Source organism: Trichogramma pretiosum, unplaced genomic scaffold, assembly GCF_000599845.2.
Source record: "Trichogramma pretiosum strain Unisexual culture from Peru unplaced genomic scaffold, Tpre_2.0 scaffold46, whole genome shotgun sequence".
NCBI classification, from domain to species: domain Eukaryota; kingdom Metazoa; phylum Arthropoda; class Insecta; order Hymenoptera; family Trichogrammatidae; genus Trichogramma; species Trichogramma pretiosum.
In genome coordinates this window covers 1,387,402-1,403,679 of record NW_019641609.1, presented here as the reverse complement: position 1 = coordinate 1,403,679, position 16,278 = coordinate 1,387,402, and the positions used below count along the sequence as shown (strand labels likewise).

General features: G+C 41.9%; 2 protein-coding genes across 2 annotated transcripts; both read right to left on the bottom strand.

Moving 5' to 3' along the window:
- Positions 1–860: 860 nt before the first annotated feature.
- On the bottom strand, positions 861–11,857 carry LOC106654501 (myb-like protein AA). Its single transcript, XM_014374419.2, has 3 exons — positions 11,804–11,857; positions 10,244–10,373; positions 861–4,059 (listed from the first exon to the last, which is right to left on the bottom strand). Exons 1-3 carry the CDS (start codon positions 11,855–11,857, stop codon positions 1,892–1,894), a joined length of 2,352 nt encoding a protein of 783 aa, XP_014229905.2. The 3' UTR covers positions 861–1,891.
- Positions 11,858–13,631: 1,774 nt separating this feature from the next.
- On the bottom strand, positions 13,632–14,291 carry LOC106654500. The gene is made up of 2 exons (XM_014374418.2): positions 14,183–14,291; positions 13,632–14,109 (listed from the first exon to the last, which is right to left on the bottom strand). Exons 1-2 carry the CDS (start codon positions 14,285–14,287, stop codon positions 13,681–13,683), a joined length of 534 nt encoding a protein of 177 aa, XP_014229904.1. The 5' UTR covers positions 14,288–14,291; the 3' UTR covers positions 13,632–13,680.
- Between the last annotated feature and the right edge of the window lie 1,987 nt (positions 14,292–16,278).

Below are 16,278 nucleotides of genomic sequence, written 5' to 3'. Positions count from 1 at the left end.
TATCCTCGTTTGGCATCCTCATCAGAGTCACTTATTGGCCCTTTATTTTTCAAACTTTTAACTCTCTCTCTTAACGCACGATCACAAAATAAAAGCAGCTTAAAATCTAGAATCTTGTTTAAAAATGTTTCACTCTTCACTCGTAGTGTGTAATGCATTCATCAGACTCTCGTTATATTAATTTATATATCCTTCTTTTCTTTTTCTTCCTCGAGTTCTTCCAAGACTCCTCTCTTTCGATACAAATATATAACATATATAAGCGTGCAACAAATGTGATCTCAATAATTCGAAACTTTTGTACGTATACGTATATAATGCTCTGTGTGTGTGTGTGTGTATGCGCCTGACCTCGAAATCCACTTCTCACTGAAGCGAGTGAAAGAAGCCGGAGCCACATTACATGGGTACTTTGTGAGTGAGCGAGTACGACGAGTGCACCCAATTCATTCGCATAATATAAGAATCTGTTTATGAGAGGTATACGTATGAGCCACATGCACACCACTCGCTTACACACACACATAAATTCGTTTTCACCATATAGAAATTAATATACGAGCAAACGCAAAAAAAAACAATTAGTTGTCGATTCAAATTATTTATCTTAAATAGTCACTTGATAATACTAAAAATTGCGTAACATACTTTTTTATTTCGTTATTTCTCATTCGTAAATTGAACACGATCGCGATCATATTTTTTTCCAGTCAAAAGTAACCAGTCGTTAAAATTTTGTCAGTGTCGCGAATGGATGAGAAGGTATGTATTTCTTATATAGACGGTATTAGAATAATAGTCGAACCATTTCAGTCTATCGATGTCCATGTTTTTTTTTTATTAGGCTATCTTTTGATCAATTTTTTTTTATAATTCATTATCTCGTGATTGCGATTTTTTTCGTAACATTTTTTGGGTCATTTTAACAAACATTTCCTTACACTAAAGTACAGCTACAGCGATGAAGTATGACTAAATAAATATTACGCTAATAGATATTTTTTACAATAAAATTTTCTCATTCACTTATTCAATAATTATCATCATCATTATCATATTCTTCAATATTAATTCAGTTCATAGGGGGGCTATAGGGTTTTTTGTTGTCGCCTATATCTTGAGCACATTATAAATTGAACAAAATATCGTATTAATGATAAAAAAAAGTCATAGTCACGCGTGTGTGAAGCCTATCTAGAGATGATATTGGGATGCGATTATTCGAAGCGGTACTATTTTGTTTTAAATTTACAACTATTAAAAACAAGATTTATATATATGACGTCATTTACATATATACAAACTATATCGATAAATTGTGGATAACTGGCCAACGCTAAATTGGCCACGAACCAAGCAAAATACAAAATATTAATTATTATCAATCATTTTATCATTATTAGAATTTCGAGTCGGTAACGTCCCGTCTGCGGACATTTGTCGGACGTTGCTTTATTTCATCATCGTTCATTTTACTTTAGGATCGGTGCGCCTGTATGAGACAGATAGTCACGATAACGTACCCGGCGCTCGTCCAACACCTCCCTTGTTGCTCCTCCTACAAGTTAACGGGTGTGCGTGTGTGTGTATGTGCGTTGAAAAATCAGATTTTTTATTCAGAAGAATCGATTCGTAAGTTGAGATCTCGTCGACGGGAGCTTTGCTCGGGGACGCGCGCGCAGTCTTCGCGTTCTGTATGTATGTATATCGATCATTATTTTTGTTTCATCATGTTATATACAACGAGTGGACAGTGCAGAGAGAGCGAGAGCTCGCGCGCCCCGCGCCCGAGCGATACTGAGATGTACTATATTCTTGAATCACGATCACAATTTTAGCTTAATAAAAACAAAAGAAAAACCACAAGACCGCGGTAAAGCGCGACTGCCGTTCACTCTCGGCCGTGTCTCTTGTGGATCTGCTGGTGCTTGATGAGATGGGCCTTCTGACGGAAGTTCTTGGAGCAGGTCTCGCACTTGAAGGGCTTGTCCCCGGTGTGGGTCCGCAGGTGGACCTTGATGTTGCTCTTGTTGAGGAAGCCGCGCTGGCAGACCGGGCACTTGTGGAAGGGCCTCTCCTTGCCCTGAGGCGTCAAGCCACCAGCACCGTAAGGGCTGTTGAGGGCCTCCGCGGTAGACAGGCAACTTGCGCTGCCGCTGTTGTTGGCGCCGCCCTTCTTGCCGCCTTTCGAGCGCTTGCGCCCGCTGCCCACGCCGACGTTGCCCATCGACGAGTGCAGCTCCTGGGGGCTCTCGGACGTCGAGACGCAGCCGACTCCGCCACCACCGCCGAGCGGGCTCAGTGTGCTGGTGGACGTGGGGGCCTCGCTCATGTTCGACTGTTGCAAGCGCTGCTGCAGCAGGGGCGCGTACGTGTGTATCGTCGGCAGTTGTTGCTGCTGTTGCTGGTGCTGGGCCATGTAGGCCATGTCCGGATCGAGCCACTCGTCGTCCATGGGGCCGGGGCCCCACGGATGCTGCGCCCCCTCGGAGACGATGGCGGTCTGCAACGCGTGAGGGACCTGCCCTTGTTGCTGTTGACCGACCGGGGTCGCCGGGCCGTTGGACGCGGAATTGCCGTTGCTCAGAATCTGGCTGGTCGTGGTATCGGCCATAGCCGAGCCGAGCAGCTCCGCAAAGTCAAAGTAACCCGAGAGATCCGCCGCGAAGGCGGAGTTCTTGTTACGTTGAATCTGCGGGCCGTTGGCCATGCTCTGCTGATGATTGCCCACGTCGACCGAAGTCGAGCTGACTATGTTGTGGTCGTAGAACTCGAGGGCCTCCGATGGCGAGGCGTTGGGCAGCTGGGCCTGCTGCGGCTGCTGCGGGTGCTGTATCTGCGGATGGGGATCCTGATTGTGGTAGTCGAGGCGTCCGGCGTTTCTGAAGCCTGTGAAGGGCGGCAGCTGGCCCATCGTCTTCAGCTCGACGAGGGTCTGATCGTTGCCGCTGCCGTCGCCCGTGGGCGTCACCTGCTCCGCGAACTGCGAAAGGAGCTCCCAGTTCTCGGCCGTTATTTCCGACGCGCTCGTAGGATTGTCCGACCACATGAGATCGTCCTCGTTGTGGATCCTCTGTTGTTGCTGCTGCTGTTGCTGCTGCTGCGGAGACTCGTGCATGCCGTTGCTGTGCTGGGGCGGCTGCGTCGTCGGCTCATACTTAACACTGACCGCCTCGTGGGGGGCGCTGTGCTGTATGGGCGACAGCGGGGTCGCGCCCAGCAGCATGCCGTCCTGCTGATGACCGCTGCCGCTGTTGCTGTTGCCGTTGCCGTTGCTGTTGTTGCCGTTGTTGGGGCTGTGATTGCTGCCGTTGTCATTGCCGGCGCTTAGTAGGGAGTTGAGTAGGGAGCCCGGGTTCTGCTGGCCGCCCTGCGAGCGCGCCTGATTGTAGATATTCTGCTGCTGCTGCTGTATCGTCAGGCTGCCCGTGACGAACTGGCCCGCGCGCATTGACGTATTGTACATCAAATTCGAGTGGATCTGCTGCTGCTGCTGCTGATAAATGTTATTCTGATTGCTGCTGTTGTTGGGGTTGGACTGCGTCATGTGAAGTCTTGAGTTAGCCGGATGCTGCTGATTCGTAGGGGCCCGCGCTAGGGCCTGCATATCAGTGGTTGGGCTCTGGCCTCCAACAGTGGGTGAGCACAGCGGAGTCAGTCTCCTCTTGACGCTGTCTTGGGGTGACGGCTGCGCCGGCGGCGGCTGACGCTGCTGTGGCTTCTTGCCGGTGCTTCTGTCGTATATCGGCGCGTAAGGCGGCAGTGATCTGGTGGGCTGATCCGAGCTGCTTTTTTTCCTTGGCTGCTGCTGCTGCTGTTGCTGCTGCTGCTGCTGTTGCTGCTGCTGTTGCTGCTGCTGCTGATTTGGTGGCAACTCGGGACGATCTTCGAACTTGGCAGGAGTGCTAGGCTCGTCCTGGATTTGGCACTGATTCTGCGGCTGCTGCTGCTGCTTGTTGGGTGGGGGTGGTGGTTGCTGAGGCTGCTGCTGCTGCTTGCGCTCCGGAGACCAAGGCTCATCTTTGATAACCGTCTTCCAGCCGTCGTGATACTCAGAACCTTGAAACAAAAGGAACAAAATTGGCCGGACAAAAATCCCATTAACAAGTAAATTGAGTGAGATCTTATTCTAGCGCGACTTTATTAAAAAATATTCAAAAAAAAAAAAAAAAAAATAGAATCCAAAAGTGCATTTTTTTTTGTTTTTATTACCTCTGTGTACTTTTGTTAATGAGACACGTGACTATAGTAACTTTGTTAGTAAGGCGAATGTCTCAAGTCGCGGAGGCACAGCTTACACACACACACATACACATTTATAATACAGCAGTGTATGGAGTCCCATGGCGGAGCGCGCAAAAGAAAGAGGAGCGAGCTCGAGCGCGAAACTGGGTTAGTAACACGATCGCCTTAATTCTCGTTGCCGCAGCAGCAGCAACAAGTGCTACACGCGCGTTTGTTGTAAAAAAGAAGGAAGCAAAAAGATGATAAATAAAAGAGCAGTAGTCTCTGGCGCGAGCGAACGCATTTTCTTCTCGACGTTCGCGGGCTCAAAAATTGTACGAATCCAAAAAAATGCTAATTACACGTCCACCGTCTAGAGCTCGTTTTCTCGTAATGTCACGTTTTTCGATGTCGAGCTGTGCAGTCAAAGACCCGGACGACGGTTTTATACATATAGTAGTAGTATAGAGCGATGGCCTATATTTAAAAACCTGAATTTAAGCGTAAATTTAGATGTGAATTTTTAATTCGTACGTTACGTTTATGGACTCGGTAATGGACCCGTATATGGAATGGACGATGGACCTTTTAGGGAGAATTTCTGATCGTTAACGCGATTTAATTGGCCCACTGTACCTGACAAATATAAAGCCATTATAAGCCATTCGAAATATGTATAATCTCGAGAATCTGGATTTGTCCAAAAGCATTAACCGTTGGCGTTTAGATGGAATAAATTTACCGTAAATCAATGTGTCATCGTGAATGATCACGGCAGAAGCTGTGTAGAAGTCGCAGCGCGAGTAAATTATAGAGCCGCGCGAGAGAACCTGCAGCATCGCGCGATCCGAGGCTATATTATATACAACTTTTTTAGTTTATTCAGGCGTCCATATAGAGCGAGCGCGGGAGAATCAGTCGCCGCTGACTCCGCTACCGCAGAGTCAAGTTCAAGCATCGACTCATCGGTTATACGCTCGAACCTTGAACTTGACAATGACTGAGCGCCGCAGCACTACACGGGGCTATTGACATATATAGCAGCGCGAGAGAGAGACAATCGGAGCTCGGCGCACCAGATAAAATGTACATAGCCGATGCCCCTCCTTTTTTCCCCCTGGAATATATATATCGGGACGAGCCTTTTTTCTCTCGTGAAGCTATGAGTTTAATTCTTTTGTTTTCGGATAAATTGTTGGAATTGGGCTGCTCAATTTTATATTTAACGCGTATACACATGACCGATTCTTATCAGATCGCTAGTAATTCGCTAGCTAATGAAAAATTCAAGTTTTAATTACATTGTCTTAGCCGAGATGATCGAGTGCATTTCGTGCTCACAGCCGAATTAAGATGTGCCTTTATTTGAAAATTCAAACGGAGGAGCTCGCTCAAAAACGTGAAAAATAAGTGTAATCCGTCTCTGTACCGAACGCCCATGAACGACAAAGTCGACGCGAGACACAGCGTGAGAGAGAGAGAGAGAGACGTGGTAGGGGAGAAGGAGGAGGGGACTACCTCGTGTGACGTAGTTTCGATCCCGTTATGCCTCACGTATTCACACACACACGTATACTATAACTCTGTATACGTATACTCTCAGTGAGTTTTGCTCGATGATGCTGCTGTATACACACGACAATAATAATAATCGTCCCACGCGCTATGTATAACTTGTCGTTGGCGCGCGCGGAAAAAAACAACCTCGCGCAGAGCACATGCCTAAGTTGTAAGTACGACGGAGGCTGATTGAACGTATTGATTTTACATTATAATACACCGTGGGATCTTTACGTTTTATAATTACGATGTGTGTGTTCAAGGTTGCTGCAGCGACGGCAGCAAGAGAGACCCATTAGAACGAAGAAACGTGCGCGGAGTTATGCGCGCTTCCGAAGATTTCGGCATTCCTCTTAACTCGGAGTAAACACACACGAACGTACGAGCGAATGCCTGCAATTAATTCATCGAAACGTAGCGTACTACGAAACATCGTTACTGTTCACGCGGACCGTTGGTAGAACAAATGTTTGCTTAATGTACACATGGAAAGTAGTTTCAGGAAGCGAAGATCGTAATTTTTTTTTCGGCCTCTAATGGTTGTTATTGTTGTTGTTGTTGTTGTTTTAACGGCTGTAATTGTCACGACGAATTGTACCGAAAACAGAGTACAAACGCGCTCGAGCGAAGATCGGCACACCTTTCGTCTTAAATACCGGAGAGAAGCTATTAAGAATCGAAACGTTTGCTCCGCGGCTAGTTCGGAAGGAGTTCTGCCGAATAATGCAAGGCCACACATAGAGGTAAAAGAACCGCTAGAAAAAAAGCTCAACCGTCGCGTAGGAGCAGAAAATGATATTGATATGTATTTTGTAAAGGTGGCATAACGCGTAAGTAAGCAGGTCACCCCCGCGAAATCGGAAGGAGCGCGACGCGTTCTCATTCATTAAGCAAAGATCGCGACGAGCTTTTGTGTTTATGTATATGTGCGTCTTGCGGGTTTTGTATATGATGTATACGCGAGCGTAAAATAAAGAGAAGAAAGAAGCGTGGTACATCTTCCGGTTTGGCGGAAACGTCTTTGAAAAGAAAGAGAAAGAGCGAGCTCGTTTTTTATTCTCATGTCCTGTAATGGTGGTGGTGGTGGTGGCTAGTGCACGCCGCCGCCGAGAGCACAAGTAGTAGCACATGTGTGCAGTGTATGTATACGTATATATTTAGCAATGATAAGTAGAACGGGGTACCGTTAGCCAGTGCCGTCGTTCGAGCGAACGAGCCAGTTTACGTGTTATGTGCTGCGCTGCAGCGCTGCAGGAGACTCGACTCGAGCTTTCCTTTTCGTTACGAAAAATTTGCCATTGCCGGCAGGCAGGCGCAGGCTGGCCTGTGTATGTATATAATGTGCATGTTGTGTACGTGTGTGTAAGTCTGTGTTCGCGTTCGATTCGCAGACTCGAGCGCGCGACCTCGTTACAATATATGTATATGTATCGTGTGTATAGACCCTGCGGGACCACTGACAGAGAAGAGATTCACTTCCACTTCCGCTTTTTCGCCACTGCGCGTCGTGATCGCGCTGCAGTGTGCTCTGGACGCTCCTCGTCGCACGCATACACACACACATTTTTTCCTTGATTCTATGCGTAATGATCTTTACCTCTTCTTAGGATGAAGTCCTGCCCCGCTGTACTGACGATGATAATGCGAGCGAGAGAGCGAGCGATCGTGCGTGTAGGAAGAAGGCAACTCTAAACGCGTTTCGAGCGTGTAGGACGACGACTTACGCTACACAGAATGAGGGCTGCTATCTCGTACTACTGTAACGGTAAAACTAGAATCATAAAGATTAATTTTAGGATTTGTTTTCTTTTTAAGCCAATATTAATCAAACGCTATAAACTACTACTGCTACGTTTTTTTAAAGCTGAATATTATACCGAAGCAATGGAGCACTGGGGACTTCAATGCCAGCACTAAACATGATGAGCCCAGATAGATAGATAGATAAGGAGACTATGACATAGTGCCCTGGTCGAAGATACAATTCTACGTCTCGGAGATAGAGCACAAGAAAACCAAACAGACGAGCCAAGCAAACAATGATCGATCGAATTATATATATGATTTAATCTGATCACTCGAATTTTCCCGTGACGATTTAATCACAATAATAATAGCCTCGAGGTTTTATTGTCTCTACACTGGATAAAATTCAAGCACAAAATACAAAAAAAAAAAGAAGCACCGAACCAACTATAAATAAGGAAAGAGAAAGTCGTATAACGTGGCCAGAGGAATGAGCGCGAGAAAACTTATATGGGCGCGCGCGCGGGAAGCGCCAGCGTACTCAGCTTTGCGCACAGAAACGCAGAAAAACATTATCGAATTTTGCATTACATTTGAAATTGAAGCGTGTGGGTGTAATACCCTCTCGGTGCGAATAGAAAGTAAATGCATGTCCACTAATGATACCGATACTAAAACATACAGAGATACTAAAAAATTTTTTTAGTATTTACATTTATAAGAGTGGAGGTGAAAAAGAATGAAAAAAATAGAATCAGGCGAGAAGAAACGTGATCGAACTTGCACAAGCTCCGAAATAAATGATCCTCTTTTTTCCTTTCTTTTTGTTGTTGCTGTTGTTATTATCGTTGCATTAAAGCATCATCCGCATCGCTCGAGGATGATAAACGATTCGCGCGCTGGCCGAACGACGTGCCGCTGTGCGCTCTGTGCTCGACCTACATTTTCCGCGATAATGAGTCTGTTTTGTCGTTCGACTGCAGCAGTAGCAGCAGCGCGACGGACCCGTATTGTGTACAACAGGTACGCATACAAACATACACACGCAAAAGTAGTGGTGGCGGCTTAGATTACTCACGGTTCCGAGCAGGCATCTTTCGATCGGCGCTGTCTGCCCAGTTAAAAAACCCCCACCTGTCTGACTCGAAAAATCGGAGAAAGTCTGTGCTGCGGCTCGTCGCGGTAAATCGGGAAACCCGACTGAACAGAAGAAAAATACTTCTTCTGTTCTTTGAGTGGCTGCAACCCACAAGCTAGACAGCCGATGTATGAGAAAAGATTTTAGAACCGTGAAAAATACTAATTAATGAATCAAGCTGAGTATGCAATAGGTGTCTAATGATGGATTGATTGGTGGTATGACGTTTTTGTTGGAATCCATCATTATCCTCTTCGCAAGGTGTGATTTTCAAAAAAAGTTTGTACAGCCTTGTACACGTATGTCTATACGTGAACTGATATTCTACCGACGGACTGTACCCACACTTTCCTCGATAAAAAACAAATTAAAATGCGAACAATTGAAAAAGGATTAAACAACAGTTTTTTAATGAAATGCCCTAAGATTGCGAGCTCTTTTTGCCTCCGAATTTAAAAGACGCCAATTTATCAACTACTGGATGAAAAAAATTGTAATAATAAATTATGTGCCAAAATTACCTGAATGTGCGATTATGTTTTTTTTTTAATTTATACATGGGAAACGTCGCTCGCGGAACTACACAGAGCAGCAGCGCACGGGCTGTTTATCGCTCGCGGAAGCAACCGACTGCGAAGAAAGAGAGCTGCTTTTATCCCCTCTCAGCTACTTGGCTGCTGCTGCTGCTGCTGCTACATTATATTCGCGGTATACTGACCTACAATTTCTTTCTTTGCGTCCTATGGAATACTGATGGTGTACGCGTAGCCTTTTTCTTCCCTCCTCGCGCGCGCGCGCGCAAGTTACCTCCTTCCATGCACACACACACACACACACACACACACACACACGAGTATTATATACCCACTGGCGAATGTGACGCGGACCTTTCTCCGAGACGCGCGAGACGACGAGACGCGCGCCCGTCAAGAGCAGCCACAGCGAGCGGCGAAAGAGATGCGCAGCATCTCGGCATACGCTAGACGCGTATCCGTTTTGCCAACTTTTTCAATTGGGCCTTGACAGTGACAAGCGTAGTACGAGGACATATTGTGTTTCACTACTAGTTCGCGTCGCGCGACGCTAGTACTACCTCAGAATATGCTCGTTTTTCATTTTCCCCATGTATTTTGACCACTTTGGCACAAGCAGATTTAAATGTGGCATTGAGTGACTTGGATATTTTAAGACATTTGATCAAATCAGTTAGATGATGATATTTAGTCTGCTGGGAATTATTTTTTATCCAGAGTAAAGTCACGTGAGACTTGAGTAAAGCGAGCGACGATAAAAATGAGCTCTTTCATGCCGAAAAAATCTCCGTGTTCAGAAAGTCCATTCACAAACTTGGGTATCTTGATGAATTTTCATTTCTTTTCGTTGAAATCCAAGCTCTTAAACCAGATTAATAGCCGTATGAATTTACGAGGAAAATCTGATAAAAAGCATACGTTCGGATCTGCAAGCTTTTAGATTATCGTCCCAATTAAGCGGATGATCATTGAGAGGCAAATTCTACTGCTACCCCAAAAAAAAAATGCACTTTTAGATGAACCCGAAAAAAACCATACTCACTCGACTTTTCCGACGACTCCAGGTTCAATTCTGGAGCGTCGTTCTGTGGCGGCCGAATTTTGAAGCTGTATGGGGAACTGTGAGACAACAATCGAACCAACCGAACTTGATGGGTGTTTGACACTTGACGCTTTGTCGACGTTCACCGAACTAACAAAAAATTTTCTTGAGCACAGAGTACGAAGAAATCAGGATCACCAAATTTTTTGCGTAAACGTCGAAAAGTCGTCCGTCAAGTCCACTATTTTTTATTCGTCAGCTACTTCTTTTGCTTGTCACCACTGCTCTATATTAATTTTGCGACCGATCCTTTTTGCTCAAGTGTTGGGGAAACACTTCGACGATTGAAAGTTTGTCGAAGCGTCACACTGGTCTCCTGTATCACTCAATGTTTACGTATACCACACTGCCTTAATTAACCAATTTAGATACCATCCAAAGAGAGTAACAACAATAAACTTTATTTTAGTCCGCATACAATTTGTAAACATATTTTGACACTTCACAGTCTTGAACCAATAAATTTATTATTTAGTTCAAAATCACTTTTATAATTGACTCATACATTTTGAATTGAAAACGCATACGATTGTTACTGGGTAAATTCGACTCAACTCGATCCGAAATTAATTGCAAACAATTTTTTTTTGACGAGATCCGAACACTCGGTGTGCGCGCGCGCCCGAGTGTGCTGCTGGTATGAAAGGCACTAACAGAGATCACTGGTACGCGAAGAGCGGAGTTACCACTACTATAGTCGACGTAAGGCCCCACTACAAGGCCCCACAGATGTCAAGTAGGAGTCGCTTGGATCGTGCTTTCCGAGCAAGTGGCGAGTCACCAGTGTTCCTTATTTACGAAAAAAGTAGTCAGTACAGCCAATTGTTTCACTTATTTTTTTCAGGTTCATAGGAAAATTTGATTCCAGTCTACATGTCCGCAAATATTTTTTTGTTTAAACAAATTCAGCGATCAATTACTTGCAAAAAAGCTCTTTCAAATTTTTGCACGACTTCAATAATAGAGCATATTTTTCGTTTATATAATATTCAAAATATTGTTAATATATTGTTATTCTAAAAGTATGAAACTAGTTTCCAGTACAAACATGACAGTCTGCTAGTTTTTTTTTCGCTTACAGCGGGTAATACGAGATTCGAAGATGAATTTCATATAACTCATTTAGATATCATTTGGAAAACCCGGAAAAGCCAATTTCTCAAAATTATCGCAATATTCAAAATGGTAGAATCTAAAAAATACACTTTTCCCAAGAAATTTACCAAAAAATGTTCCAAAAATAGTAGAGGCGTCATATCACGTGTATGAGGGTGTTTCATTTTTCACCCGTGTAAGAAATAGTATTTTTTCCATCCCCGCGCAAAAGTTTTCATAAAATTATCCAAATAGATTCAAAATAAAAAAATTAATTCAAGATTTCAATGCACATACGGACTTGCATTTGTTTTTTCTTTCGCATCAAGGTCTTGATTTGCCATCGGATTGTGCAGAAAACAAAGCGGTTATGGTTATTATTGACTTTTACATAAAATCAGTTACATGCGATGCGAATTCTTTTCCTTCACTTTTAGCATTGTGAGCGTAGCAAGTCATACTAAACTTTAAAATACGACTCTGTAATTACGATTCGAATTTTGATGCTCGCCCCGACATCAGCATCACGAGCGAAGCGAGTAACTTTAATATAGAATATAGAGCAGAATAACTTTAATATAAAAAACAGTTTTTCATTTTGACTTGTGTGTAACAAGTTACACACAACATTCTTTCTCGACCGTAGACATACCATCATGCGCGAATGATATTTCAGGACTCTGCATAAGTTTAACCACGTAATAAGTACATCTCTACGTATTGATGTGCCTCCGACAAATTGTAGGCTAAGTAATACGGGCGATAAAATTATTATCAATATTACGTTGCTAGGCTGAGCTAGCCACAGCAACCACTGCATCTGTCGAACACGCAAAAGTGGGCAAAAGTACTTCTTTTTCTAGGCTACGCGTACGGCAAAAGTAAATACTTTTGCCGGAAGGATGGAAAAAATGTACTTTTTTGTTCGAAAACGATCAACATTAGAAAAAAAAGTCATTGAATATTCAAAACCCACCTACAGTACTTTAAACTGTAGGTCATTATTCCACAATTTTAGGTATTATTGGCCACAGTTCAAGTCTCTTTCATAAAAAAAATTTGAATCAAAGTTTTTTTTCAAGATTCAAAATCATGTTTTTTATAACTGTTATAATATTTATCAGAGGTTAATTATAAACCCATATTCAAAAAGTACATTAAATTTTACATAGAAAATGAGTACTCAACAATTTTTCTCGCTCCGATAAGATGATTTAATTGCAGACTAAAATAGAGAAAAAAATTCTGTCCGTCTCGGAGTTAACGGGTCAAGAAGCCCAAATCTAACGCTTTTTTTTATGGATTTTGGGACTTCTTAAAAAGAGTGGTAGATGGTCCCAAAAATTCTGAAATAATTCAAGCAGATTCTTTGAGAAATTTTAAAACTTTTGATCGTAGCATTTTCTCATTTAAATACTTCTATATCGATATAGAAAATAACAACGATTTTTTTATAATGTGGAAAATCCTCTAAAAAATGGGCCCTAAGGCCCATTGGATCAAACTAAGCACAGAGAGCTTCAGTATTGGGTACCAAGAGACCGCAAAAAAATTTTGGATCAAATCCACGACCCGGACCTGAAAAGCTCTCCTTGTCAGTATTGAATTTATAATGATTTTTAATTTGCACCAATGTAACTGCTGCTACAAATCATCTTTTTTAAATTTTTCTTTTCAAATATAACGATGTAACGACGATTCACCTTCATAAAGCTCCACACGTAAAATTAAGGCAAACGGAAAGCGCTCCAGCTACCCTGTGCTATCGCTTCAGGCACTAGCATTATACTGCCGGTGCCAAGGTACCGAAAAACCACGACTCCTTTACCAGTCAATTAGGAGTTTTCAATTAATGTTAATAACAAGTAATTTGTTTATACAAAGTATTTAAAAATAAAATTGAGTAAAAATAATAACAAATTTGCGATTAGCAGCCGAAAAAACATTTCAAATGTGTGCCTCTCTCGTATTGTAGTCAATAAACTCGCTTTTAATAGATGAGTGAAAAATGTTTAATAAAATGAGTAAAAATGTGTTATTGTAAAAAATACTTATTTCAAACTTTCTAAATTATTTAAACATACTAGTTTTTTTCACGTTTTGATACTACGAAAAGTTTCGATTACTGAAAGGCACTTGTAATCAATAAATTTTGACTTCTCATCGGTAAATATAAGGTTAAAAGTATGATAAAAAAAGTATAATATGATAGAAATAAAATTAAAATGCGCGATAAATTAAAAAAAACCTTTTATTTTTCCTATTATGAACAAAGCAAGTAATCAAGTCTTTTTACTGAGTAGACCTTGAATCGCATTGATTTTGTCATTAATATTTTTGATATGATAATGTCTCACATAAAGTATAGAATCAATCGCTGCATTTTTAGCCCGAATCAGTTTATTCTTTAATAGTTCAGGATTGACTTTTTTAACTACTTGCAGATATCTGTCCCATTCTGCCAGTGATTTTTCAATGTATTGTATTCCACTGCTGGTCCAGAAAGGATAAAATCCTGGATATCTGCGATCTAATAATTCTATAATTTCTTTGGTAGTAAAATTGTCAAGATCTGGGTGAAACAATTTTTGTACTTTAATTCTTTCTTCTAAATTCTTCTTCAAAAAATCTCTAACCACCTTCAGGTCAGACTTTACACTCTCATATGTGCTGTCTTCGTATTCTTTTTGTCCTATCAATTTGTAAGCCGCCTAAAATTGAAAATTAATTGATAATTAATAACATTTTTTAAATTCTATTGTACTTTATATATTTTTATCTTACCCAGTCATTATTTAATTTCGGATCTATAGGATTCGCCGTCGAGATTGCGATAGCACAATAGCAAATGGCGATAGCTTTGATCCAGATTGGAAACGACGACATCATGAAATTGTGGTACTCGTTTGTCGCAAATTTCCCGAAGAAATAGCTTTATATAGAGTGCTGGTGCGGAAAGTTCATCGTGCTTTATCGCAAGTGTTTTTATCTGATTGGTCAAAGCCCAAATATTTACTGTAGTCAAGCGCGTCTCTTTGGACACGTTCGCTGGCACGGCCATTGATGCGGCCGTGTGTGCTCAGCATCAAAACATAAACGTTCTGATTTGCTAAGTAGATCAAACTGATTAAAAGTTTTTATCATGTTAATCATTATCTATTGATGTGTTGAATTGCATTCTCTTGAAACAGTAAATAGTATATTGCATGCCATAAAAATCATTTAATGTATATGAAGTAATTTACATATTCTCAGATTACATTTACTTTATCAAATTCTAATGTAATATTAATATGATACTCAATAAATTGAGTATATACTCCTATGATAAACTATCTCAAGAAATCAATCAAAACAAACACAGATATACTTCCGGTAGTTTTATCTGCATTGTCTGTGTACAGACGCACATAACTCGTACACAAGCAATTTCCGCATGAAACAGTCACAAATTAGAGTAATATTTGACTAGGCAAAAAAAAGGCATTAGAAGCGAGCGCCGATGATGATAATGACGGCGATACACAAGTACAACCGCTCCGAGTGCGCGTACTCGCCTTATACATACGTTTTATGTAACAACCATCGTTCTGACGTATGGTGCATTTTTTTTATGTACATATACTCGTACCCAAGTGGGTGCATCGAGCCGCGAGCACTTTTTTCGCAACAGCTCTCGCTGGCCACATCGAGTACAAGTTTTGTGTATATAACTTTTCCGTTTTTATATGTAAGCCGCCGTGCGGGCCGTCGCGCTTGTATTCTATATTTTCATCGTGTGCGCGCGCGCGTTACAAAAATAAAAAATTCGTACGCCGAAAAATACAGCAATAAGGGCGTAGAGATGCGCTGTTATTAACGAGACAATACAAGCTAACATATGTTATGGGCTGGACTGTCTATAATTAACATCTCATTATTAGTAGTGGCACCTTCAATGAAAAGTGCGACATTTCAGGTTTTTTCAATGGAAAACTGCGATATATAAATTTTAAATCGTCCTACTTCTCGTTACAGGTGCCGCTACAAATACACGATTGATGATTACTAACACACTGTGGGTATAGTACACTAGACCCAATCGAATTCTGTCCAGTGGAATGTGGAATATTGTATGCTCATACACGTTTCAATTCCTATTTCACCCGAAGATATGGACACAAGTAGATCGAACAAGTGTGCTGGGGGCGTATATTATATAATTTACACGGGAAGATAAAAATGATTCTTTACGGTATACTGTGAAAATTAGAAAATTGAGTGCTACAATGGGTGGAGACTAAAGATGTGCCGTGATTGGTTGAATGTCACGATGCCCATCGCCTGCGCCAAAATCAATGCGCATTACCATATCCCTCGACCAATGCCTATGCTTGATATAGAATTGAAACGTGCGTATAAGTATTTTAATTAAAGTTCAAAGAACTGAATCAGCTGACATTTTATGTATGTAAATTTGTCTCGCGCAGTATCGAGGCTTCACACAATATTAATTAAATAATTATCCAAAGTACCCTGTGAAAACTCGTATATTGATGTGAAAAGGTTGAAGGTCAAAACAAACTGACAAGTTCCCACCCTCGAAGAATTAAATAACAACAAAAATTTGTTTTAATTGAGAATCGCGTTCAATTCAAATGATAGTTTTATAATCGTTGAATTACGGTAAGACTCGCGCGAAATGGTACCCATTTCATCACGAATTCAGTCAACGACACATAGCCGTTAAGAAAAAAATATATATAACAATAATAATGAAAGAGCTACTCGAGAAAGGCTGTGTGCAAAAAAAAAGTAACGCTCGATATCTCGGACACGCGCTCGAGCCCGCGCGTTACACAAGTTTTCCGTGCTCGCTTGCACCCATACCGTATCACACT